Raw genomic sequence first — 25,533 nt, 5'->3', positions numbered from 1 at the left:
CCTTTCACATTTTAAGTAGGGCTGCACTATAAAAGCGCAGCCCTTCATAGCTAGAAGGGTTGCGCTTTTACCTAAAAAGCGCAGCCCTTCCTACCAAAAAAAAAAAAAAAATTTTTTTTTGACATTTTTTACTCATAATCTCACATTTTCTGAAATTATACAGAAGAGAAACGAAACGAAAATAAACCCAAACAAAAAAAAGAACGAAATGAAAATGAAAAAAAGGAACAAAAACTAATATACAGAAGAGAAGAAATTATAGATTTGAAAATACAAGAACATTAATCAAAACGAAGATGAAAATACAAGAACATTAATCAAAACAAAAAGAAGTATACAAGAACATTAAATCAAAACAAAGAGAAGTATACAAGAACATTAATCAAAACAAAGAGAAGTATACAACAACATTATTCAAAACAAAGATTAAGAAATTATAGATCTGAAAATACAAGAACTACCTCCAAACATTAACCTAATAATGTTTAAATACATAAAACAAAACCCTAATACATAATTAAGGAACAAAAATTCTGAAATACTTAAAATGCCTATTTGGAGTCTTAAACGAACTCGGATGGCTTAAAAAGCCTAAACATCACAGTAATGTGAGTTTGACTAGTTGGCCCGTTCTACTTCCGAAAAGGTATCACAATAGGCAATCGGACTCCGTCGACATGATTCGTGCAAATCATTTCAGGCTTTTTGTCGCATTTTTTGGGAGTTTTTGAGAGAGAAGAGAGGATGAGAGAAAAGGAGGAAAGGGAGGAGGGTCGTGAGAGAGGAGAGAGAAGGAGGAAAATGGATGAGGGACGTGAGAGAGGAGAGAGAATGAGGGATAATATATCTGAAGCCCGCTCAATATTTCAAAGACCGCGATTTTTTTATTTCAAATTTTTTTAAGAAGGACTGCGCTTTTAGAAAAAGCACAGCCCTTCTGTTATGTAGGGCTGCGCTTTTGTACAAAAGCGCAGCCCTTCACTAGTAGGGCTGCGCTTTTATCAAAAGCGCAACCCTTCTTTTTTTTCCCCTAGTGTTTATTTCTTTTTAATTTGCACACAGTTGTTTTTTTTTTTTTTTGATAACATGTCACATCTACTTTCTCCTCCTTTTTTTTTTACCCATGTCATCTACTTTTAATATTATTACTCACTTTTCAATTTCTCTCTCCATTTTTCAGTTTCTCACTTATACTTTTGCACTTTTTCTTTAGTTCTTCCCCAAAGTGAAATGAGTAAATTAAAAAGAAATGGAGAGGGAGTATTGTTTTAAATAATTTAGGTAATAGTGAACTAATAAGTTTCAATAAGGTGAGGTTTAAGGCTGATAATAAGTTCAAATAAAGAAAAATTCAAGTGAAATAAACATAAACCGGTTTATATTCTATAGTAAGTTTAACCGGAGTACAGAACAATAATAAGTGTGAAATGTTATCAATTTAACAAATATCCACAATGGGATTTACATTATTGGACAAACATATACTATAGCCACTATGTGAATATTGGAACAATGATAATTTGAATAAGGTATCAGATAAATTTTATCAGATTTCTCCAATTACAAAACTATGTGATGGAAGTCACAACTCATAAGCATTTGATAAATTGTAACCAAGTCTTCGCGTGAGTAAATGATTATATCATGATTCATGATTTATGAGTTATGACTTAGCTTGTGTCGTTTATGCGGCTTTTTACTTCTTTATTTTCACAAGTGAAACATTTTGCGTATACTTTTACTTTTATATTTAAGTCATAACTCATATACTAGAGATTCTAAGGTAGTTATTATCAGAAAAAACATGACATGTTATTTGTTACATTAGTCTAGTTAAGATGAGTCTTAGTTATGATTAAAAGAGGATGTGTAGATTGAAAAAAATCCCTTTTAAAGACAATTTTTTTGTAAACCACAACTGGATAGTATTTTGTGTTAAACTTAAAGCTTAACCTACTATTCTATTAAACAAAAATGTTACATTGCTACGACAACATTAATAATTGTAGTATATGCGGAGCATACTGAGTATATATTTCTTTTATTATCATATCCATTTCTTGAAATTTGTAAAAAGATTTAATGTTAGTGACAAGAACTAGCATTATGGTCAAGCCAATCTAAAACACAACTCTATCTACCCTTGACTACCCAGCGTTTATCGTGGACACGATAACTGATACATGAGAGGTGTGTCCTTCCCGATTTTCTACGACCATCAATCACTATTTTAACCTATATGATGAACACAACATCGTACATGATTGGTTAAAAGTGTAGTTGGTTGAGAGTTGTGCATAGGCCACTCATCACTACAAAGACATTTACAAGATACACTAGCATGCCTACTAGTGAACTCTCCAATCTCCATAATGGTGCCTCAAGTGCTTTGTCAAGGCCTTAAGGGGTTAGTTTTAAAAGTCCTTGGTTGGGAATAATGGACATTAAAACTGTTGAGACTGACAAATTGGTCTCTTTGTGGGATGTTCTAGTTTCTACCCTCACAAATTTGAAATGAGCATCTTACTAAAAGATGATAATATGTGCATATAGACATATAGTACTTGTTGGAGGAAGAAGTAACGAAGACTAGTCCTTAAGCTTCGAGAGAGTTGTTACAAGTACTACGTACAAGAAACAAGAGTTTAGAAATCTGTGGCCGTCAGAATCAGATTTTCTTTTACTAACTCATCTTGCATTTTTTGGAGTATTTACTAGTCTTTATTCCCCCCACTTTGGCACTACATGCGTAGCTTTATCACATAGAAAACACCCCTAATGAGGTTTTTATATTGTTTCAACAAGTTTTATGGTTAGTTTAATTTATTGACTCCATGAGACAATCTAAATTAGCTCACTTTCCATTTAGTATTACTAGGTAACTCGTGGACATAAGGTTCCCCAAGTGATAAAAGACATCAAGACATAGTATTTGTTTTATCAACTTTTATCAATTTTAAATGTATTAGAAATACAGGTGTCGTTTGATAGTTTGTGGATTTCTTTTAGGAAAATAATATATATTATTTCAGAATATAAGCTAGCTATGTTACCTATATTGTCCTCTAAATATATTAGACCCGAATTTAACTTACTTGAGTTTATCGGTGTTAAACTGAGCTTATCTAAGATTACTTGAACTTATTAGAATTTCTTGTAGTTGCGTATCTTGAATTTGCGTAGGCCAGCTATTATTATTAACCCAATATTTAATTCATCAAATTATTTTTTTGGATGCAACGTGGTTCTGTATGCTAAAAACTCGAATTTATATATATATATATATATATATATATATATATATATATATATATATATATATATACTTGTTAGCTCTACACCTATATAACTTAATTCTCGCAAAATAAGTGGAATAAGTTGGAGAGAATATAATTTATATACTTTGTACAATCTTTAAAGTAAATTATTGCTATTTATTATCTTAAAGTCGAATTTATTAATTACATGTATGGCAATTCAAATATGATTATGAGAAGATTTTTGAGTTGAAAGTGAACATGTATATATGTAGAGAGAACTTCATTAATTTACTAATATGGGTCTCATATCTATGCAAATATATTAAAAGGCGTGTGTGACAATATATATACGCCACGTGTTACCTTTGTTACTCCACTAGAATTGTGCAATATGTAAATAAGTCGTGTCGATTAACAAAAGTAAAATTAACTTGCAACACGATTTGAACCCGTGACCTCTTGCTATTATAACATGACACAATTACCATCTCAACCAATTTTTAATCATGCTTTAAGTATCCGCAATAAAAATTTAAATTACCATCTAGGAAAAGACATAATACAATAAGAAGCCACCACAGAATCAACCCTCTTGGTAAAAATAAACCCGGAGGCCTTCGCTTTACATTATGAAAAAAGAAAACCTCACATACACAATCACGGAAGTGGAAGTAAGAATGTGTAAATCAATAAACATTAAAAAAAACTAAAAATCTATTTAGCATAGGAACTCTCACGAATATCATGTTTCCCATTTCCGAAACTCGAGAGGACAAAATTTCTTTGAAAGGCAAGCGAGTTTCCTGCCTCAATGATCTTCAGTCACAAAATGATATTTTCCAAACTAAAAATCTTTTAGCTCTATAGTCGTCTATGCCCTATTATATACATCTTTTGTCGGTAATAAACAAAACTACAACATATTTCTATGCAACAATAGTTATTTAATTCTAAATTTTGGGTTTCACGTGAAATGAACAAATGGGGTCTCTAGACGTTTTTTCAAGGCAACACAAATGTGCCAAGTACCCGCGCAATGTTACAAGTCACATATGCTTTCCTAGTAATGTTTTGGGAGAAAATATGACCAGGACCGGAGAAGTCCAAAAATCCCCCAAAAACAACCAAAATTGAAGGTTATAAATACACGCTTTCGTACTTTTCTGTGGCCCGAGATCCGGACGGCACGGGGTTCCTTCTATGGACATGGGATGTCATTAGAAAGAAGTCAAGTGGCTTGGAACGAATATATGGATGCATTTACGTTCATTTTGATTCAATTTTGGGTTTCACCAGAAGTGAACAAATGCGGTGTTCAAAGGCTTTTCGAGGCAATGCAAATGGTGTGAAATACCCGCGCAACGTTACAAGTCACGTCGGCTTTTCTAAGAACGTTTCAAGAAAACATGACCATGCCCGAAAAAGTCCAAAAATGTCCGAAAAATAGCCAATATTGAAGATTATAATACATGCTTTCGGACTTTTTCGGACCCAGAACTCCGAACGCCACAAGATGCCTCCTAGGAACCAGGGAGGTCATTGGAAACAAGTCATGTGGCTTGGAACGCATATGTGGATGCCTTTATATTCACTTTGAGACAATTTTGAATTTCACGAGAAATGAATAAATGAGGTGTTCAGAGGCTTTTCGAGGCAACACAAATGGTGCCAAGCAACCGCGCAGCGTTACTAGTCACTTCGGCTTTCCTAGCAAGGTTTCGGGAGAGAATATGGCCAGGTGCGTATATTTCCTAAAATGTCCCAAAAACAGTCAAAATTGAAGGTTATAATACACGCTTTCGGAATATCCCCGGGCCTGAGCTCGGAACGCCACGGGAGGCCTCCTAGGGCCATGGGAGGTCATTGAAAAGGAGTCATGTGGCTTGGAACGAATATGTGGATGCCTCTACATTCATTTGAGGCAATTTTAAGTTTGACGAGAAATGAACAAATGTGGTGTTTAGAGGCTTTTCGAGGCAATGCAAATGGTGCGAAGCATCCCAAGCAACGTTACAAGTCACGTCGGCACTGATAGGAATTTTTGGGGAGAAAATATGACCAGGCCCGGAGAAGTCCAGAAATGTCCCAAAAACAACCAAATTTGATGGTCATAATACACGTTTTCAGACTTTCCCGGGGCCCGAGCTCCGAATGCCACGGGATGACTCATAGGGGTATGGGAGGTCATTGAAAAGGAGTCAATGGAACAAATATGTGGATGCCTTTACGTTTATTTCGAGGCAATTTTAGGTTTCACGAGAAATGAACAAATGGGGTGTTTAAAGACTTATCGAGGCAACGCTAATGGTGTCAAGTACCTGCACACAACGTTACAAGTCACTTCGGCTTTTCTAGAAACGTTTCGAGAGAGAATATGACCAGGTGCGTAGATTTCCTAAAATGTCCCAAAAAGAGCCAAAATTGAAGGTTAATACACGCTTTTGGAATTTCCCGGGGCCTGAGTTCGGAACGCCACGGGAGGCCTCCTAGGGCCATGGGAGGTCATTGGAAAGGAGTCATGTGGCTTGGAACAAATATGTGGATGCTTATACGTTCATTGAGGCAATTTTAGGTTTGATGAGAAATGAATTAATGGGTATTTAGAGGTTTTTCGAGGCAATGAAAATTGTGCCAAGTACCCCTGTAACGTAACAAGTCATGTCGGCACTCATAGGAATGTTTTGGGAGAAAATATGACCAGGCCCGGAGAAATCCAAAAATATCCAAAAACAGCCAAAATTGAAGGTTATAATACACGTTTTCGGACTTTCCCGGGGCCGAGCTCTCAACGCCACGGGATGACTCTTAGGGGTATGGTAGGTCATTGGAAAGGAGTCATGTGGCTTGGAACGAATATGTAGATGCCTTTACGTTCATTTCGAGGTTGTTTTAATTTTCACGATAAATGAACAAATGGAGTGTTTAAAGACTTATCGAGGCAACTCTAATGGTGTCAAGCACCTGCGCAACGTTACAAGTCACTTAGGCTTTCCTAGAAATGTTTCGGGAGAGAATATGGCCAGGCGCGTAGATTTCCGAAAATGTCCCAAAAACAGCTAAAATTGAAGGTTATAATACACGTTTTCGAAATTTCCCGGGGCCCGGGCTCGGAACACCACGGGAGGCCTCCTAGGGCCATGGGAGGTCATTGGAAAGGAGTCATGTGACTTAGAACGAATATGTGGATGTCTTTACATTCATTTTAGGCAATTTCAAGTTTGACGAGAAATAAACAAATGTGGTGTGTAGAGACTTTTCGAGGCAACCCAAATGGTGCCAAGCACCCACGCAATGTTACAACTCACGTCGGTACTTCTAGAAATATTTCGGGAGAAATTATGACCAGGCCCGGAAAAGTCCAAAAATGACCCAAAAAACAACCAAAATTGAAGGCTATAATTAGTAAAAACTAAAGGTGACCCAATCTGATTAAAATTTAGCCGAACTAATACTACCTTCGTTATTTTTATATTACAACAATGTGTTTGGACACAATACTTAAGGATTTGGAACAAATGAGTAGTTTAGCAGAAAAGTAACTCTTTAATTAACTAGAGTAGGAGAGAAATCATCCTTAGAAAATAAAAGCAATTTTATAAAGCAAAATGAGTAATTAATGATGGTTTTAATAAGATAAAGTAAGTGCAATATTGTCAATTAAAGTTGCTGTTTATATCAATATTAAGCAATTGATGTGAAACTACCCAAAATAGTAATTATTGTAATATAGAAAGAACGAAGGAAGTATATTGTAAACTCGTCTCATGTATACGAATCTATAATATGTAAACTTTTGTGTATTATAAGAGTTTTAGTGCTTTACCATTTAATACTACCATACATCATCTATTCTAAAATAAGTAAGATGTTGATGGAGACCTCTTTGAACCCGTGACCTCTTGCTATTATAACATGACACGATTACCATCTCAACAAACTTTTAATCATGTTTTTAAGTATCCATATTATTATATTTGTATCTTTTAAATGTTGAGTTTTCTTCAATATATTTTAGTGGGAATGGAAAAAATGCATATCAAGTTTGGAAACACAATACCAACCCGGGGCAATGCCCGAGCTGAAATACTAGTTCATTTAAAATAAAAGTGCATATTCATTTGCATTATGTACATCATGTTGCTAAGAACATCGTATATTAATTACATAGTAGATTATTTAACCTAATCTCATCTTAAAATCATTTAGTTCAATTTCGAACCTAAATTTACCAACAGTTTAGTTGTACTCAACTTAATGTCATTTCAATTGAAATCAGGATAAACCAGCTACGTCCTAAAAAACCCGACACATGGACACCTCTACTAGTTCATGCAGATGATGTTGCATGTGAAACTCGTCTTTTAATGCTCCTTTGTTGATTAACACTGATCAACAATTTCCTGACCTAATGATAATGAAATCTAGATTAGATTGCATATGTTAACAAACTTTAATTAGTAATATTGTAATTCCTTAATGAAAAGATTGCACTTTCTGCTGGAGCAGACAAAAAACAATGAGGAGATGGTGGGTCTAAGTTATGGAAAATAATATGACCAAGACTTTGTTCCTCAAAAGAGGTGACTTGACTAAACCACCACTGTGAAGAAAAAATAACATGTTTACTTTGCTTTGGTTCTTTGAACTTATTTCTCTATTGCTCTTGTCAAAGTATTCAACTTTGATTTTTCAAAGAGCCATTGAGTGATTAAAGGTGAATATATAGCAATGTTTCTTTAGAAAGGTCTTTTCTTCTTCAAATTAAAAAGTTTTCTTACACGATCACCATTATTGAGTGTACATTTACGGTTTACCTTCACACGAATAATGTTAGCTTTTATTGATGATGCATCATTGCTAATTTCATGCAATTTTCCCGCCATAAATGTCCAAGTTTGTACTTCTATATTATCTAGGTTTTGTTTTTAATTCTTATCACCTATGAAATTCCTTTTCAAACTCAATTAACATAATGATTTAAATCAAAGGATTTCTTCGTTGTTTTTTTTTTTTGGGATTTTCAACTTTCAGTTTATCTAAAAACTAAAAATTAAAATGTAGGGTTTGTTCGTTCATATGATATAAAAGTAAGTTGTAAGTACGTAAATGTAAGGTTAATCAAACTTTATTAATCGTATATAGACTGATTGTATACCCCTTGTTAAGAACTTTTGGAAGATTTCTTCAACTAGACCTAGATTTAGACGATTGTGCGCGGGGAAGAGGAAGTTAAAGTTAGTTTATCATGTTTCTAATACTTTTGAATTTTCTCCATAATGCTATTGGCTATTACATTCATCTGATAGGATGATTATTTAGATGAACTTTCTTTAGTAGGCTAGCTTCAATTTTCTTTTGCTAAAAAAGTACATATTTATTATTATTATATATTTGGATCTAATCTTTTTATTCTATTGTAATTTTCTACTATAATAATATCTACGGTGGCACATATATTGTAATTTTCTACTATAATAATATCTACGGTGGCACATAAATAACCTCTTTTATTACTGTCGGAATTCAAGTTAGCAACTATGATAATGGTAAAAAGTTTGATAAAATATGAATTTTCACTTTGAAAAATGCTCAATTAAAGTGCAAGATGGTATAAAGGTGATAAAGAGTCGAGTTAATCACAACTCTCGTCTTGAGGTAGCTTAGCTTAAATTTGATAAATATGTAATAGCTCAAGTAGGCTGCGAATATGTTAGATTCAACATCAGTACATCACTCTATGTTTCATTCTATAATTACACAACTAAAATGCTCCTAAGACCTAATCTTGTAAAAAGAAAAATCGTAGAAACTGTAAGCACAAATAGTTAGCTTGGCTTTAAAGTTCCAGCATGCAGAAATTAAGGATCATACAGAAATAATTAAAAAGTCAAAGATATCTCACTATTTATATTTTAAGATTCAAATTAGTACATGATTACCTATGACCCATTTGTTGACAGTAAAAAAAGGTAACAAGTTGCAACTAATTATCCAACGAGAAATAGAATTTCAATTTGTAAGTGCAATTGCTTTTCTTGTAAAGTGATGCACCCATCCATATGCAAATGAAAAGTTTCCAATGTGCTTCTGCCATCTGATTCTTTTTTCAGATACATCTTTACAAGATGCCAAAATAATGATGTAGTGGAGCTTTGACCTTCCATATTCTTCCATTTTTACACCTAAATTATGTTTTAAAAAAAATGATATACATAGCCCTTAGAATATGTATAAGGTGTTTAAAATGAAAATAAAATATTGAATCAAACATTTATTATCTCAATTGATGTGAAAATATGTCTTATTCAAACTGTTTTCATTTAAAGAAATGTATTTAATGCTTATATGTAGCCCTTAAGACTACATATAACATTACCCTTTAAAAAAAAGTTCCATCAAAAGTTTAAAACTATGTAATCTCATCATGTAAAATTAGTACAATTGCTCTATTTACTAATAGTATATAATGAAAAGTTAAGTTGTTATTAACACATCTATTTGAATTTATTGTATTTATTTATTATGTTGTATTACGATTTATTACTATTTAAGTTTTCTAAAATAAGCCAATATAAGTTTAACGAAGTATTAAAGATTTGTTGTGGTTGCTTGATTTTCATTCATTATAAGAAAAAGAAAAAAAAAACAAGTTCATGTAAGGCCTATGAGTTCAGCCGCTCTACCAAAGTAACATTTGACATCACAAAATTACTAATAAGGTCTTAATAAATTTTATTAAATTAAGATATGTTCAGATAAGTTCCACTATAATAAGCAAAAATAAGTTGAAAGAAAATGAACCATATGTATGTTCGGACAATCCAAGAAATCGAGTCGACAATCTATATGAGAACCCTACCTAGCCAAACGTTGTCACAAAAGTTAGAAACCGATCACTGAACAAGATTGGTGTCCAACATCCATTAAACTTGTTTCTTACACTCCTATACTCCAACTTGAAGAATGTAAATTATGAAAGATATCTAACATGCAAGCCTTTCTAGAATAGACCACATTTTTGCAGTTTCAAATGGGCTGAGAAGTGAGACTAGTAGTTCAGCAACATTCGCAAAGCCCAAATATTATGAACATCATTAACTCATTGTGTTTTGGGTCTTCGTTGAGAAAGGGACCAGACCACGTACAATAACTTTTGCAGTTCTTTTTCCTTATGTTGATCATTTAGATGATGAAATTGTAATAAATACTTTATCTTTTCAAATGTATATATACATTCAATTATTGTAAGTGTACCTATTGAATATCGTATTTATGATATGAGACTACATTTAACAAGTTCTTTAGACTACATATAAGTATTAAATACGATTTCTGAAGAATTACCAACACAATTACTCGTCAATTGATATAACTAACGGTTATCTATTGCTTAATATTTTCATTTTTATAGCTCTAAGGGATACATATAACATTTGCTTATATGAAAAAATCATTAGTCAAGCAAATTATTTCACTTTTATTCATATGCAGCACTAATTACTAACACCATTGCATAATAACTGTTGCGTCTATTGCACTGTAACTGATTTATGAAGCTCTACGGTCCTGTATGATGGTGCTGATTGCCAACCCTTGAAAAATAAGAAAAGAAATGTATGCATTTAATCTTTGAGGTCAACAAAATTAGTATGAGAAAAGGGAAAAATTAAGAAATTAAAAAAGTTGAATGAACCTCTTGATGATGTGGATGGAACACGTCCATTCAAGAAATTCTCTGAAACATTCCTGAATATATGATACGTACGTGTATTATATATAGTTAGGTTATTATTGAGTAACAATCGAAGAAAACGAGATATTTCATATGTTATGTTCTATTCAACTTATTTAAAGACGTATCATAAAACATGATAGATATATGGAGAGTTATTTACTCACAAGACTTGGAGATTACCCCACAACACAAGCTCGAGGATCTCAGCTGGCAGATCACCACTTAGAGCATTACTATTAAGTCTCCTGCATACTCACATAACACTTAATCATTTTGTATGAGTCATATTTAGTAACATAAACAGCTTACCAAGACTACGTTTGGTTTAGACGAAAACACTTTGAAGAGAAATCGTTTTACGGTAAAGAAAATATTTACTCCCTCCGTTATGTAATATTAGTGCTTGCATTCTATTTTGAGTATTTCAAAATGTTGTTCTTATTCTATTTTTTAATTTCACAAGTTTCCTTGATTTGCCTAAAAACCCATGCAACTATCATTTTTTTAGCCTCCTTCTGGAAATTCGTGGTAAGATGAATTTCTTCTGGGCTGCCCTCGTACAAGGCTACTCACCCAGAGGCCCAACAAACCCCAACTCCTTCTCCCCAACAATATTAAATTTTTGCTTCCACTAAGATTTGACCTTGATCTCTCATGTGACAGATAGGAAGCCATATCATTGGACTCGAGGATCCTTGATCAACCATCATTTATTTGCTTATTGGAAATAATTTTTTTTGTTTATTAAACCTAAGGATTGATATAGTCATATATTTAATGCTCTTTCAACCATTATTCATCATTATCTCTCCTAAAATCAATTGTTTTTCCCACAACATTAATTATTTATCATTCATGTTCAACTTATCTTAATTCTCGTAAAAAATGAAAAATAAGTACTATATTACGGGACAGAAGGAGTTATAAATATTAGTTCTCAAACTACACTTTTCGTAGTTTGGTGTAGTTTGGTTCTTTGCAAAAAAGTTGAGGCAAGAGAGAAAGAAGAATAGGAAAAGGGAAAAAAACATGATACTATTCTTATCTTAAAAAAATAAATTGAAAAGGATAATTTCCTTAATTGAAAGTCATACATATTGAATATTTAAAAAAAACGAAATGTAAGCTATCTTGATCAAATAAAAATCTTGTACAATATAACTATGATGAAAATAGAAATTTTAACCCGAGAAACTTTTGCTCAATCTTTAAAACGAAAACAGAGGAAAATAAAGAAACTACTTTTCCTAAAGAAAGAATTTTCTTTCCAACCAAACATAGCTTATTTAACTAAAAGATTGAACGTACACTTGAACAGTTGAGCTACTTACAAGTATCTTAAAGACTGCAAATTGGCAAAACTGATAGGAATTGATCCAGAAAGTTGATTATTGTAAAGATCCAAGCTTATCAAACTCGTTAAATTACCATATTCTGAAGGGATTTCCCCTGTGAAGTTGTTTTCATACACTTCCCTATCAAATCAAACAACAAACTAAATCAAATTAGAAACAAAACAATTTAGACGTGAGTATTGTAATTTGTACATACTTCTTCCGTTTCGTTATAAATGCAACAAATGAGTATTTTATATCTCACAAATAATATCCCTTTGTTGCATTTAATACGGAACGGAAGAAATATTAACATACTGCGCTGAAAAAGGGAGTGCTTAGCTTTGTGCTTACAAGTACTGAAGATTAGTCAACTGAGCTAGATCAGGTGAAAGAGCTCCTGAAAGTCCAGCGTTGCCCAAGTCACTTGATAAATTTTCAAGAAATAATATTAGTTCCAACCTTCCAAGAAAAAACTAAACTAATATGGATCTGAAAGCCCAATAGGAATATGTACGGGTTACGAGTAGACCTGGTTATTGGACTGGTCGGGTGCTGGTCGGGTCATAAGAAGGTTGCTTCATAAAGGGTTGGTAGTGGGTCGGGACAAATGGGTAATAGGCCGATAGCGGGTTGATAATGGGAGGACCGACAAATGAGCAAGAAAAACAGGGAACAAAGAGAGCCAAAAGTAACTTTAAATGAATGTGAATCCGAATATGTAATTGTTTTTACAAAACCTATTTTATTTTTCAAAATTATTGGGTTTCTTTATCGGCCCTATAATGACCTTTTCCAATAATAACCATATAAATTTAACCCTAACCTTTTATCTATTGGACTATCCTGTTCAATAACCAGGTCTAGTTACGAATAGTTACAATTTAAAAGGAATTTTATTGAATAGCGTTTATGAATTATGATGAACAACAATTAATATGAAGCCAACATGGGGGTTAAGGTAACAATAAGAACCTCAACTTCGCAAAGACTAAGGATTAAGGTCCTCAATTCTGTAAAAACCTTAACTCGCCAAAATCGGTTTGTCAATATTTTGGTAAAAGATAAAAGATACCTATATCCAATATGGTAATGGTAAATCATGTTGGATTCAGTTTCTCTTTGCTTCCTCCCCTATACTGCTCCTCTATTTGTCTATACATTATCTGACTCGCGGCCCGTGTGGGCCGGTCTACTATAAACCCAACCTACACGACCCAATCCAACCCGTCAAAAGATAATGCACTAAAAAAACTGAATTTTCCAAGCAGCATGTAAGATTAAGCACAATTGAAACACATACACTCTCACCGCACTGTCAAGGCTGTTGCATGTGATATGAAACCAAGTGCATGGATTGACCAAGGTTGGATCCCAACTCTGCAGCACATGTTTGGGTCATTTAGCATTGTTTTCCAGTTAGCTAGCACATCTCCTGCCCAAAGTAAAATTCCAAGATCTCGGATCGAATCAATATTCAACTCATCATTCAATTAAACCCTATATTGTGAAGATCTATATACTTCTATTAGAGAGAAAAAAACGGCATACCTTCACTGTTTCCATTGACAGCAGCAACTGTGATGCAGACCACCAGCAGAATTACAGGGCTAAAACCCATCTACCAAGTTTAAACCAGAAAAATTAACCTTGCAAATCACAGAGTTTCTTAAATCTGCAATGTACAAGTGCTTGATTGTAGCTTATACCAGAACTTCTGGGAATTTTATATTTGATAACTTGTTTAATTAATTGCTAGCATATATTGACATAGCATTTCATATCCTTTTTTTTTACCTTTGAATGTTCAAATTCTTTGACTTGTTCACCTATAGTGGAGAAAAGCCAACCAACATTGCAACAATGATATAATAAGCTAGTCAAACTTTACAGTGATAATCTATCTATCTATCTACCTTTTTGCTAATCCACCTGATAAGTACACATAACACAGCAGCTAACAGCCATAACAAACATCAAGTTCAATGAGAACTTTGGCTCTTTGACAAATTCTTTAGATCTGGATAGAGTCCCCTTTACTTGATATTCTATTAGTAGCTAGCGCGCTACAACTAGCATAGCAGCCCCGTGAAAAGACTCAAGACGGAGAGTTGTGACAAAACAATTTATTGTCACCATATGCATAGAGCTTCAAGAAATACATGATAATGCAGGGTAGTCGCGCATCTCTGCATTCTCTTGCTGCTGCAATTTCTGATAAGCAAATCTTTCCCTTGACGGCTAACAGTTTTCGAAAAAGAGTGTGGCTATTTACAGAACATGTTAAGTGGAGAACAAAGAGAGAACAACTATTTCTGTAATTCTACATTCTAGTGGAGTAAACCTCACTGTCCTCCCTTCTCTTGTTCTCCACCGAGCAAGCCCAGCATCTAACCATTTTCTTCGAAAATGGCATTCCAAAACAGTCAAAATATACCTAATTAGATACTCCTGAGTCCTAGTAGAGCTTCTTCAGCTAAAATACAGCTTATCATAAAGACCACTTGTATCTTTCTTTCCAGCAAAACTAAGGGCAAAAACAATACAAACTATGAAGCACGGAAAAGGCTAGGACCTGAAGTTTCCCTGTTGCCAAAACGTCTGTTACAGAAACCTCAGCAATTTCCGTGCTACATAAGTTACAAAGACTCGGCTGCAACATGGCATAGTGTAAGTATGTTCTTGGCTCTAAACTCGAGCCATATATCTGAAAACTTACCATGCTTTTGGCTTCATCAAATGCATCATCCAAAAGTTTCAAAACTCCATATGGAAAGAAAAAGATTACATAGAACAACACTAATTGCTTTTCCTGAATTTTTGTCTTCCAAACCATTTAACAAAAATAGCTTGGATTATTACTTTCTCATTCTTTTTTCTGTAGTTTATTAAAAATTTACAGCTGATACATAGCTAGGTATGGGAGTTACAAGAACCAAAAAATCACATTCTCAAGTTACCAATCTACACTAGGAGCAACAAACTGGTAGAAACAATGTAATAGACAAAACTGATTCGAAAAAAACAAAACTCGGCTGCAAATCAAAATATTTACACAGCATGAATTTGATGACCATACATTATTCAACCAGATGAAGATTCATTGATCTTCACAAATCTTCCTTTCACTCTCTTTCGAGTATCAGCCCTTGCTTTCCTCGACTCATAACGTATATGCTTCTCATATCTATCCATTCAAGAAAACTAGAGAGACTCAGGGGATGCATAGAAAACAGAAGTTTGATGTTTCAAACAAATTTGAATAATGAATGAAGCAAAACTGCACAAATGTCTACCTTCTTGTCTTCTTCTTCTCCTTGTAACGTTGCATTGCATTGCCTCTATTTTGTGCCAGCATCTCGATGTCAGCCTTTGTTCTGACTGCAGATAGTGCATGCTCGCCTCCTAGAAATAGAGATTGCTCCATAAAATGAATATCTGAGGAGCCAAGACTTTTCGGTTTACCAAAAACGGAGTTGGAAGCTGGCCTAATTACAGGCATGTTGTTGCTCTCAGATGTTGCTGGACCCTGGCTTGCTGCTGGGTTTTGAATGTTACTCTGTATTCAAATTACAATGATATCTCAATTATTATGTAGCTAATACAACACATATATGCAAAATCTTTTAAACATATCTCCAAGTTCCAACACATACAAGATCATAAAGTAATACTTCTCCATTCCTTTTTGCTACTTTTGAGTGCTTTTTTTTCAAATTTCAGAGTTCCATTTAACTATCAAAATCCATAGTTACATATCCTAAGAAGTCACAAAAATATATACCGATAGAATATAAAACTATTCATGAGACTTCAACCATCAGCTTAAGGTTTTGGTTGAGTTGGTCCTTTGACATGGTATCTGACCCATATCGTGACAAGTCATGGGTTCGAATCTTTATAAGTCATGGGTTCGAATCTTTATAAGTCAAAAGAAGGATAATGTTTAAAAATGACATGACACCATTGAGATGCACAATTGCAATAAGGAAAAGGGGGACATACATTAAAAATTCCAATGTCCTCTTGTGTGTTGGAAGAATTCATGTCATACATTTCCCCCAACACCTTTGAACTTGCCAACCCAGTATCTTGTATAAGCGAGCTGTAACTGTTGATGATAAACCCTACATCATTTTCAGGGTAACTGACATCCAACTTTCCGGATTCGTCTTGATCCCTCATTCTTCCTGAGTTGAAATCCCAAATCTGCAGAGTTATCATAAACAGGTTTAATCACAAGAGCAAGTTTACTAATGAAAACAATTCTTTCAAAGGTAATTAACCAAGCAAAAGGGTGAACATATTACAATGTGATAGATCAATTTCCCAAAAAATTGACCTTACCTAGCTCATTTTCTATAAAGACACAATACAAAAGAAGAGTGCATTTATATTGATAACTAAAATGCAACTATTAATCAACAAGTTGGAGATCTTAACCTCCTCCAAATCACTCCCTCCACTTCTATTGTTCTTCTTATCTCGAATATTTTCGTGGGAGGAAATTGGTCAAAGCAGGAAGAACTTTTACGAGACAATTAAACTTCAAGCGAAGGAAAAGAACATTCCATATGATTACTAGAATACAACAAATAATCAAGAAATTGGAGCTCCCCATTTCTTCCAAAATCCAACCTTTCCATCAATCCTAAAATAGTAAAACTAAAATGACCATACATAAATTCTAAGTAAGAGGAACTAAAAAAATAAGAGGTATAATACTCTTAGTATGCATTTGTAATTAAAGTAATCAACTAATTAAATGAAGTACTAATTATTTGCACATAAAAAAAACAGAATTCCAGAAAGTAATTGCATTCATACTAATTGAGGTAAGAATTCCAAATAAGGCAAAAAGCACAATTCCCTAAATAAAATTGATATAGAGATCAAGTTAAACAAAAACTCAAAACAATTAAAAATCACTTTAAGCTATAATTAAACAAGATTAGAGAAATAAAGTAACTAACCTGTATAGTAGGATTAGGAGGACTAGAATCCCACATAACATTAGCAGCTGAAGGAGGACCAACCACGTTATTCATGTTGTTGTTGTTATTATTATTATTATTTGGCACAGTCAAACTCATGAAACTCGAGAAATTCACTTCTTCTTCTTCTTTTTCCTCTTGTTGTTGTTGTTGATACAAGCATTGAAATAGAATAGATTGATTTTGATAATCATCATAAATAGTATTGTAATTAGAAGTAACATTATTATTATGATTATGTAACTCAAAAATAATGTCGTCGTCATCAGGAACGATAGAATTCTCTCTCCCTTCATCTCCTCCTCCATTGTTATTATTAGTATTATTATTAGTATCGCATTTCTTCTGCATCTGCGACATCTGCAACATCTGCGACAGCTGCTTAACTAGCGCTTGCTGTTTTTTACCGTTACAGCATTTGTTGTTATTGTTGTTGTTATTATTATTGTTATTATCATAGTCGTCATCATGGAGGCCCCACGGATAAAGAGTGGGGCCTACATTGTTATTATTATGATGACCAGGGACCATTAAATCCGACAAGGAGTCGGGTGTTTTATTGAAGGTCGCGAGATCAATTCCGAGGAACGATGAAATGTTATGAGGAGTAGGACATCCAGATAAAGGATGGATAGATGAGCGATGGTGGTGGGAAGTGGTGAAGTTGTTGTTGTTGTTGTGGAGATTATAGTCGCACTGGTGGCATAAAAAAAGAGTGTGAGAGAAGCAATGAATAGTAGCGGGTTGAGATCCGCAAGTGTCGCAAAGTGGAGATCGGAGGTGTTTTTGAGATAGAGAATTGGCGGAGTGGACAAGTTGGTCGCAGAGTAAACAAAGTTTTGCTTCGTCTGCACTACAATAGAGTATGCTTGTGTCTTCATTGCAGAAATCACAGGGTGTTGGTGTTGCTGTTGTTGTTGCTGCGGTTGTGGGTGTGGTGTGTTCTTGTGGTACTCCCATTTTTGGTGGGTTTGAGGAGAGAGAAAGAGGATGGTGGATTGGAATGGAGGAAGGAAAGGGAAGGAGAGAAAATGGGGATAAATAGAGGAGTTTTATATAGTGAGTTTGGAAGGGGAAAGAGGTGAATTATAGATGAAGGAAGAGAAGCTTTTAACACGTCATTCCAGAAAAACGACGTCATGAGGGAGAGGTAATAGCTTAGTAGCGTATCATATCGAATTATAGAATATTGTTTAGGGTTTGAATCATCATCTTAATAATATGTTAGAAAATTTATTTTTGGACTGTTTAATCTTGTACATAGCTTTTGAAGTTGGTTTTCAGATCAATTGTTTTTTTCTAATAATAAAAAAAAATAGATAAAGGGAGAGAGGGAAATGGAGTGAGTATTAGTAGAATCGGGAAAGAATATCTGATCACTAGACTGTTGTTATCTCACATACTCACATGTTTCATGTTATGTGCAGCCATCCTATACTACTCATTATCTTGTCAATATTTGTACTGTTTTAAATTACATGGTTATACTTTAAAATTTCACTATTTATATATTTTTATTTTTTGTAGTTGTACTATTTGGCTTTGTGACACTATTTATTAATCAACTTTGTTAAACTATCTCGCATTATTATATTAAAAAAAACATAATCAAGTGAGGTTTTGTTCAAATTTTTATACTTTACTCTAATACACAATTAAATATATTAATAGTCAAATTAGGTGCATCAGCAAGCATGCAAGTTAAACTGTAGCGAGTAAAAAGATTTTGAGGAAGTATGTCATGTTATAAATGTTGCTCCGTTTCATAATACATATTGATACTGCAATTTGATTTTTATGTTTAACGATGTATTTCCTCTGTTTGTCATGTGTCTGCTACCCATTGTTTTTCCAATATTTGTATGTCATGTTATAGATACTGAGCCGGAAATATTGGTATTGCCTTCGATTTTAGAGATTTTTAGGACTTTAATTTATCAAAAATATAAAAGATATGTCATTCGTACTTTATCTATTTCTTTTTTTAAACAACTAAAATATTGAAAATAAATCTAATAAACATTTGAATACTCCCTTCTACCATAGTTAAGAAAATATTTGTCTATTCATATTTGTAATTTAAAAGCCTTGATGCGACTTTCAACTTTGATATTACTAAATTTTTGTTGTTCAATGTATATATATTTGTATTTTTTCTTACTTTGGTCTATTTTGCTTAATCAAAATAGTCTATTCTTTTGATTTTATATGGTTTTATTAAATATTAGGTGGTTTAATGTTTCATTGAAACCTAGCTAAAAGACTTGAAATACAATGTTTCCATTTTTTTTTAAAAATATAGTGTTTATCTTTACTAATATAGTAAGCCAAAAAAAAGTATCTGGTTCATTATAGTTTCTTCAAAGATGAATTTGATTTATACTTATTTAATTAATTAATTGTATATTGTTTTTCTTTAATACTATTATAGATGTCGTTGATAACAAAATACTACCTCTGTTTTTATTTAGTTGCAACGTTTTGACTTTCACGCTTGCCAATGTACAATTTCAAATCGTTTTATCTCTAATTGTATGTAAGTAAAAATTATAAAAATTTGATATTATGAAAGCTTACATCGAAACGAATCAAACAAGACCCCACATGACTATATTTTGTTTAACATATAAATTAATAAATGTGGTCAAATAAGAGAATATGAATAGTGCAATTTGTCAGACGTTGCAACTAAAAAAGAACGGAGGTAGTATTTTTTTTCCCTAAAGGGTAGTTGTAAATATGAGAATTCAACCTACTAGTACTAATTTTACTACAAGACATTGAAAATTGACCTTCTTGTTAGTACCTGGTGGTACTCTGTCAATAGTACCTTTTTTCAGAAACTCAACTGATTTTTACCGTTACTAATTCTGTTTCTTTTTAGCATATATGATCCGATTGCTAAGGATAGTAGTTTTAGGTACCATTTTATTCTCACTCAAACAAAGGAATAATTTGTGATCCAATTTCTTCGTCAAGATAGATATTATTAGCTCGCTATTCACTTGCCTTTTCCCTTTCTGTAGGTTGTAGTAATAATTAGTAAATAGTAATATTTATCAATTTATAGTTATAGATCTTGACTCATATCTCTCTTTATCTATATATATATATGTTCCGTGCGTTATGTTTTGATAATGGAGTTTACTCTTGACATTTTGTGATTGATCTAGCAAGGATGACCATTTTTTTTATCTAATTAGTGGGATACCATTTTTAGCCTCACTTGAGAAAAAGTACTACAATTATAACATGTAACATTTTCGATTTCATAGGACCTCCATTTTTTCTATTATGCATGTATTACTCGATTAGTTCATAAGAGATGTTTCTTTAGATTTTGTGATGAAATCATGCCAGACACTCTTAGAAGATTAGTCGTTGTTTCTTAATCATTCTCCTCACCTCAAAGGATCTAAACTTTTGCACATATTGCATTGGCATGTGAGTGATTGGTTTGGAAGATCTTTAACCCTACCAAAATATTTAAAATTTCTTCACATGTAACTTGTGCTTTTATTGTATTAGTGGTGCATATTGTGAGCTTTAGTCAACTTATTTGAAATTATTGTAAATTGGTGATTAAATTTTTTATTTCATAACTATTGTAGTTTATTCTAACTAATCACAACAAATTTTATAGAAATTTACTATGTATAAGTTGAACATAAAGATATTTAAGCATCAAATGTTTTTTTTGAAAGCATTATATATACTCCCTCCGTCCCATAATATAGTGCTTGTTTCTTTTTTACACGGTCTTCAAGACGTAACTTTGACCTTTAATATCTTCAATTTCGTATTAATAAAAAATATAAAAAGTTGATATTATGAAACTACACATTGAGACGAATCTAACAAGATCTCACATGAATATGTTTTTTTATATATACAAATAAGAATATTCGGTCAAAGATTTTAAAGTTTGACCCACCGAAAATGAAATAGGCACTATATTATGGGACGGAGGAAGTAGTATATTGTGTACAAAGAAGCAAGTATTGTTATGGTGGTTAAACCGACTGGTAGCTAATTAACATTTCAATTATGATTCGAGAAGATTTTTTGTTACTTAGCTTGGTGTTTTGTTGATTGAATTATACAACACTAACATCACAAAGGTCTTAATTGGAGTGAGTTGCATCAACTAATAAATAACGTTTTCAGGATCATCCACTAAAATCATCTTCTTTCATTTGTTGTAATCAAGTATATACTCTTGCAACGCAAACTTTTTCTTATCATCTTCAGCTTCATACGCACAACACTGATTCCAGTTCCTCATATATCAAAGTCAAGATGAACTTATGCTCACTTGAAAAACAATCTAAATTTGTCCGTCTAAGTCAACAATTTCACTCAATAATTTCTACACACACGTATATAATTTATAAATCAAAGTTAGTTAGTTAGTATTAAGGATGTCTTGGACTAGTGGTTAAGATTGATGTGCTGTTAACGATATGTCACAGGTTTGAATTCCCCCTCTCATTCTTTGTACTTTGTACAATCTGACTTCGCCTTCTAGTGAATTGTATTATATAAGATTTTCTCATTGAAGAAATGATTGTTAAAAATAATAGTAATGTTTAGATTTTTTGTATTATAAGACTTTTCTATTATAAAACATAGACGAAAATAAGTCGGATCAGGTTGGGAGTCGGATGTTCGGATTTTAAGTCGGATCGGAGACGTATTTTCGGAATCGAATGTCGGAGCCGGAGTCGGATTTAGAATCCGACTTCTTGTAAAGTTGAAGTCAAATTATGCATAATCCAGCCTAAGTCTGATCCATTGCCATCTCTAATCCTAATAAGGACACTGTACATACATGACATGGATATGTATATGGAGTGAGGAGTAGATGACATGAAACCTTCATAGATGGGCAAATCTATCATTTATCAACAACCGAAAAGTTCACTTTTAGAGACCATCATGGGGAAGGTAAAGTAGGGTCAAGTATAAGATTACTATAGTCTATAGGAGCAAATATCCAAAAATAAATTCACATGATAGTGGCCATCTGATTCTAAAAAATATAAAATTAATAAAATGATACAGCCCTAACTTGTAAGATAATATTTGTTTTTGCGGCACCCTAGAATTGATGACATACTTGGTGACGCATTCCTCCCTACATTATGCTGTGGCTCAATCTTCCAAATCGTCCACCATCATCTTAGCTCATGCTCTTTCCCCCATTTTAATTTTATTCTTACTTAAATGTCTTATGTTTCTCTTTCTCTTTTTCTTTCTTTAACTGCAATAATTGATCAATGAGGTGGATGGAGAAGGTGTTAGATCGAAAGTTTTGCCTCTTATTTATTTTTAAAATTAGTTTTTAAGTCCGATTGTATCTCGAGTAATTATATATTTTATTTATGAAAATATTAATATGTTATTTTGAAATAGTAATGTTTTAATTTTTAAGACTTTAGTATATAAGTTTGAAGTCATGAGATCAAATATTATCAAAGGCGAGTGTACATTGTTTTTAGTGGGGTCAGTTGACCCCGCTTAAATGTGAAAATTTTAGATTTTTTTTACATAATTTAAGATTATCGGGAATTTTCTTGCAGGATTGATTGTTTGAACCTACTAAAATATAATAATTTTATTTCGACCCCACTTAATACATATTCTAGATCCGCCACTGAATATTATACAATACATTTATTAATTCTTTAAATAGTATGTGAAATTGTGGATGATATGGAGTAAAACACCCTAAGGAGGAGCGTCGTGTGGCACCATTTCTTATTTAGAAATGTCTTTTAATATATTAATACTAGTTTTTATATGCATGCGATGCGTGCGAAAATACATAGATTTTTTTTTAAGGAATGTAGAAAATCAAATTAATTGTTAATTATATTTAATAGATTAGGGAGATATTTGAAGAAAAAATTAAATTAATTGTTAATTATATTTAATAGATTAGGGATATTTGAATTGTTGATGGTTTTCATTTTGTAATGTCTTTTTTTATTTTTAAAATTAATTAGGTAGTTTCCTTTTTATTTTTAAATTAAAGTAAGCAGTTAGAATAGAGATGTAATGAGTGTAAAATGAGGTTTCTAATATTTTGGTGTCCTACCCCTCTTTCTATATAGAATAGAGATAGATTAGACAATTCATTAAGAGTAATTATAAGCAAAAACTTAGTTATGGAAAAAAGTTAAAACATTAAAACAATGTATACAACATCCTAAGAATTTACATTTCCTACAAAGGTCCTGTTTGGCACTAGCGTTTGAGGTAGCGGTTAGCGGTTGGACAAGATTATTGAAACGTTACTTAAGAAAATTATGAGTGTTTGGTAAGGTAGTAGTTGTAGTAGCGGGTAGCAGTTGGAGTAGATTATGAGTAGCGGTTGTGGAACGTTACTACAAGTAACGTTTGAGATTTAGAGGTAGCGGTCTAGCAAATAAACCCTATATATTAGCATAAGGTAGAATTATTAACTACATTTTTTTATCTTTTACAATTCCAACAACTACTTTTGCCAAACACTTCTAATTAAACAACTAATTCAATCGCTGACCGCTGACAGCTATTAGTAGACAGCTAGCAGCTACCCCCAACAGGCAACAGCTAGCGCTACTACAACCGCTAACAGCTACTAGAACCGCTAGTTTTGCCAAACACGCACAAAATGGAGGAAGCTGCTCACTTCTCTTGTTCAAACTAAACAAAATATATGGCTTTGTTTGGCAATACTAGATGAATATAAACTGAAATTGATAAGTTAACTGAAACTGATACGAAAAGGCAATCAATTTCTGGAACTAATAAGATAGCTCATTGGTTTAACTGTTTGGCAAAATTAGTTGCTCAATAAGTTGATAAATTACTTTGACAAAATTAGTTGATCAATCTTTTGAAAAGATTTTCCAAAATTTTGTCACCTGATTTTGAAAAGGTAAAAAATGTAACTTATCACTTAAGTCATTTTAACCAAATGAAATTTTATTTTAGATACTCCCCAAACACTACTAATCATTTTAGCACCTAAAATACGTTAACACCTAATCATTTTGGATAACTAAAATACTTTCCAAACATAGCCAATATACCATTTCCCATATTTACTAAATTCTTAGGAATATTAATTCATTGGAAAGCACTTAATTGTGCTCAAAGCTCAATCCGAGCAACCCCTAAGTTGAAGTTCGGCTTGACTCATTACATTTGGAAAAAGGGGAGGTTAGGAGGATTTTACATTTTTTTAGAAGTACCTCGAATGTATGCGACAAGTGTGCTAAATTCAAGTCGGCATGACTGGTTATCACCCTAGTCATAAAAGATTAATAAAGAAAAGTGTCGTATTAGACCAGAACTCTTAAGGGATCAACCCACCACATAGATACGGGGAAAGGTCCTTAGGACAAGGGGGAATCTAGGAAGGGTATGAGAAATTTTCATCCCCAAAGTACCTGAAGTAAGGCTTAATCAGCCAAATAAATGGTTGTGTGATGCAAACCTTCACCTTGAGACCATACAATGATACAATACTTAGTTCTAGTTCTAGATCTAAAACATGTAGTTCTTACTGGACATGATATCCATAGAAAAATTGTGACCCAATGAGGCTCGTCAATCAGGCCCACATAAGACAAACCCAACCCATAAATCATCTTGAGGAAAGACAGGAAAAAAGATGATTGGCATGGGCCACCCTATTCAAGTCAAGTAAACTCCTACTGACGTAATCCTTATACCAAGCCCACAAATCCTTGTCTTGGGCCAAAATGTTACGTTTGAAGAAATTGGGCTGGGCTTCGAGGAACAAACTACATATATTAACATTTTTTAATTTACTACTGCTTTAAAAAAAATTACTTCACTTTTTTTTTTTATTAGAATTACTCCACTCCCTTTGGCTTAAAACAACTGAATTAAATTGAACTGAATTGATTGCAATTAAACCGAACCGATTTGCAATTAAACTGAATTTGAATTTAATTATAACTAATAGAAATGATAATTGGAGCTGAACGGAACTTAATTGAACTGAACTGATTGCAAATTTGCAACTGATCAACCGAACTGATTACAAATAAGCGGAACTGATTGCAACTAAGTCTGAACTGAAAATAAATTGGAGAGAACAGACCCTTACTCCACTTTCTTTGTTTGAGGTGAAATATATTAGCCGCTTGTTAATTTACTACTTATTCGTTTGCTTTTCACTTTGTACAGATTCA

At 33.0% G+C, this 25,533-nt stretch overlaps 2 protein-coding genes across 3 annotated transcripts; both read right to left on the bottom strand.

Annotated features, from left to right (window-relative positions):
• Window positions 1-10,681: 10,681 nt before the first annotated feature.
• On the bottom strand, window positions 10,682-13,945 carry LOC104897490 (leucine-rich repeat protein 1). 2 transcript variants are annotated; one of them, XM_057395443.1, is made up of 8 exons: window positions 13,881-13,945; window positions 13,633-13,764; window positions 13,405-13,537; window positions 12,684-12,755; window positions 12,327-12,470; window positions 11,176-11,240; window positions 10,954-11,006; window positions 10,682-10,852 (listed from the first exon to the last, which is right to left on the bottom strand). In XM_057395443.1, the coding sequence occupies exons 3-7, from the start codon at window positions 13,431-13,433 to the stop codon at window positions 10,984-10,986; spliced, it is 333 nt and encodes a 110-aa protein (XP_057251426.1). In that variant the 5' UTR covers window positions 13,434-13,537; window positions 13,633-13,764; window positions 13,881-13,945; the 3' UTR covers window positions 10,682-10,852; window positions 10,954-10,983. The 2 variants fall into 2 exon arrangements, with proteins under 2 accessions (XP_057251426.1, XP_057251425.1); XM_057395442.1 differs by having other exon boundaries at window positions 10,682-11,006; window positions 11,160-11,240.
• Window positions 13,946-15,136: 1,191 nt separating this feature from the next.
• Window positions 15,137-18,409, bottom strand: LOC104897491 (zinc finger protein CONSTANS-LIKE 15). Its single transcript, XM_010684375.3, has 4 exons — window positions 17,303-18,409; window positions 16,335-16,538; window positions 15,626-15,888; window positions 15,137-15,516 (listed from the first exon to the last, which is right to left on the bottom strand). The coding sequence occupies exons 1-4, from the start codon at window positions 18,281-18,283 to the stop codon at window positions 15,414-15,416; spliced, it is 1,551 nt and encodes a 516-aa protein (XP_010682677.1). The 5' UTR covers window positions 18,284-18,409; the 3' UTR covers window positions 15,137-15,413.
• Between the last annotated feature and the right edge of the window lie 7,124 nt (window positions 18,410-25,533).

This window comes from Beta vulgaris, chromosome 6 (genome assembly GCF_026745355.1).
Source record: "Beta vulgaris subsp. vulgaris cultivar EL10 chromosome 6, EL10.2, whole genome shotgun sequence".
In the NCBI taxonomy this organism is placed as follows: Eukaryota; Viridiplantae; Streptophyta; class Magnoliopsida; order Caryophyllales; family Amaranthaceae; genus Beta; species Beta vulgaris.
This window is presented reverse-complemented; position numbering and strand designations above follow the sequence as displayed.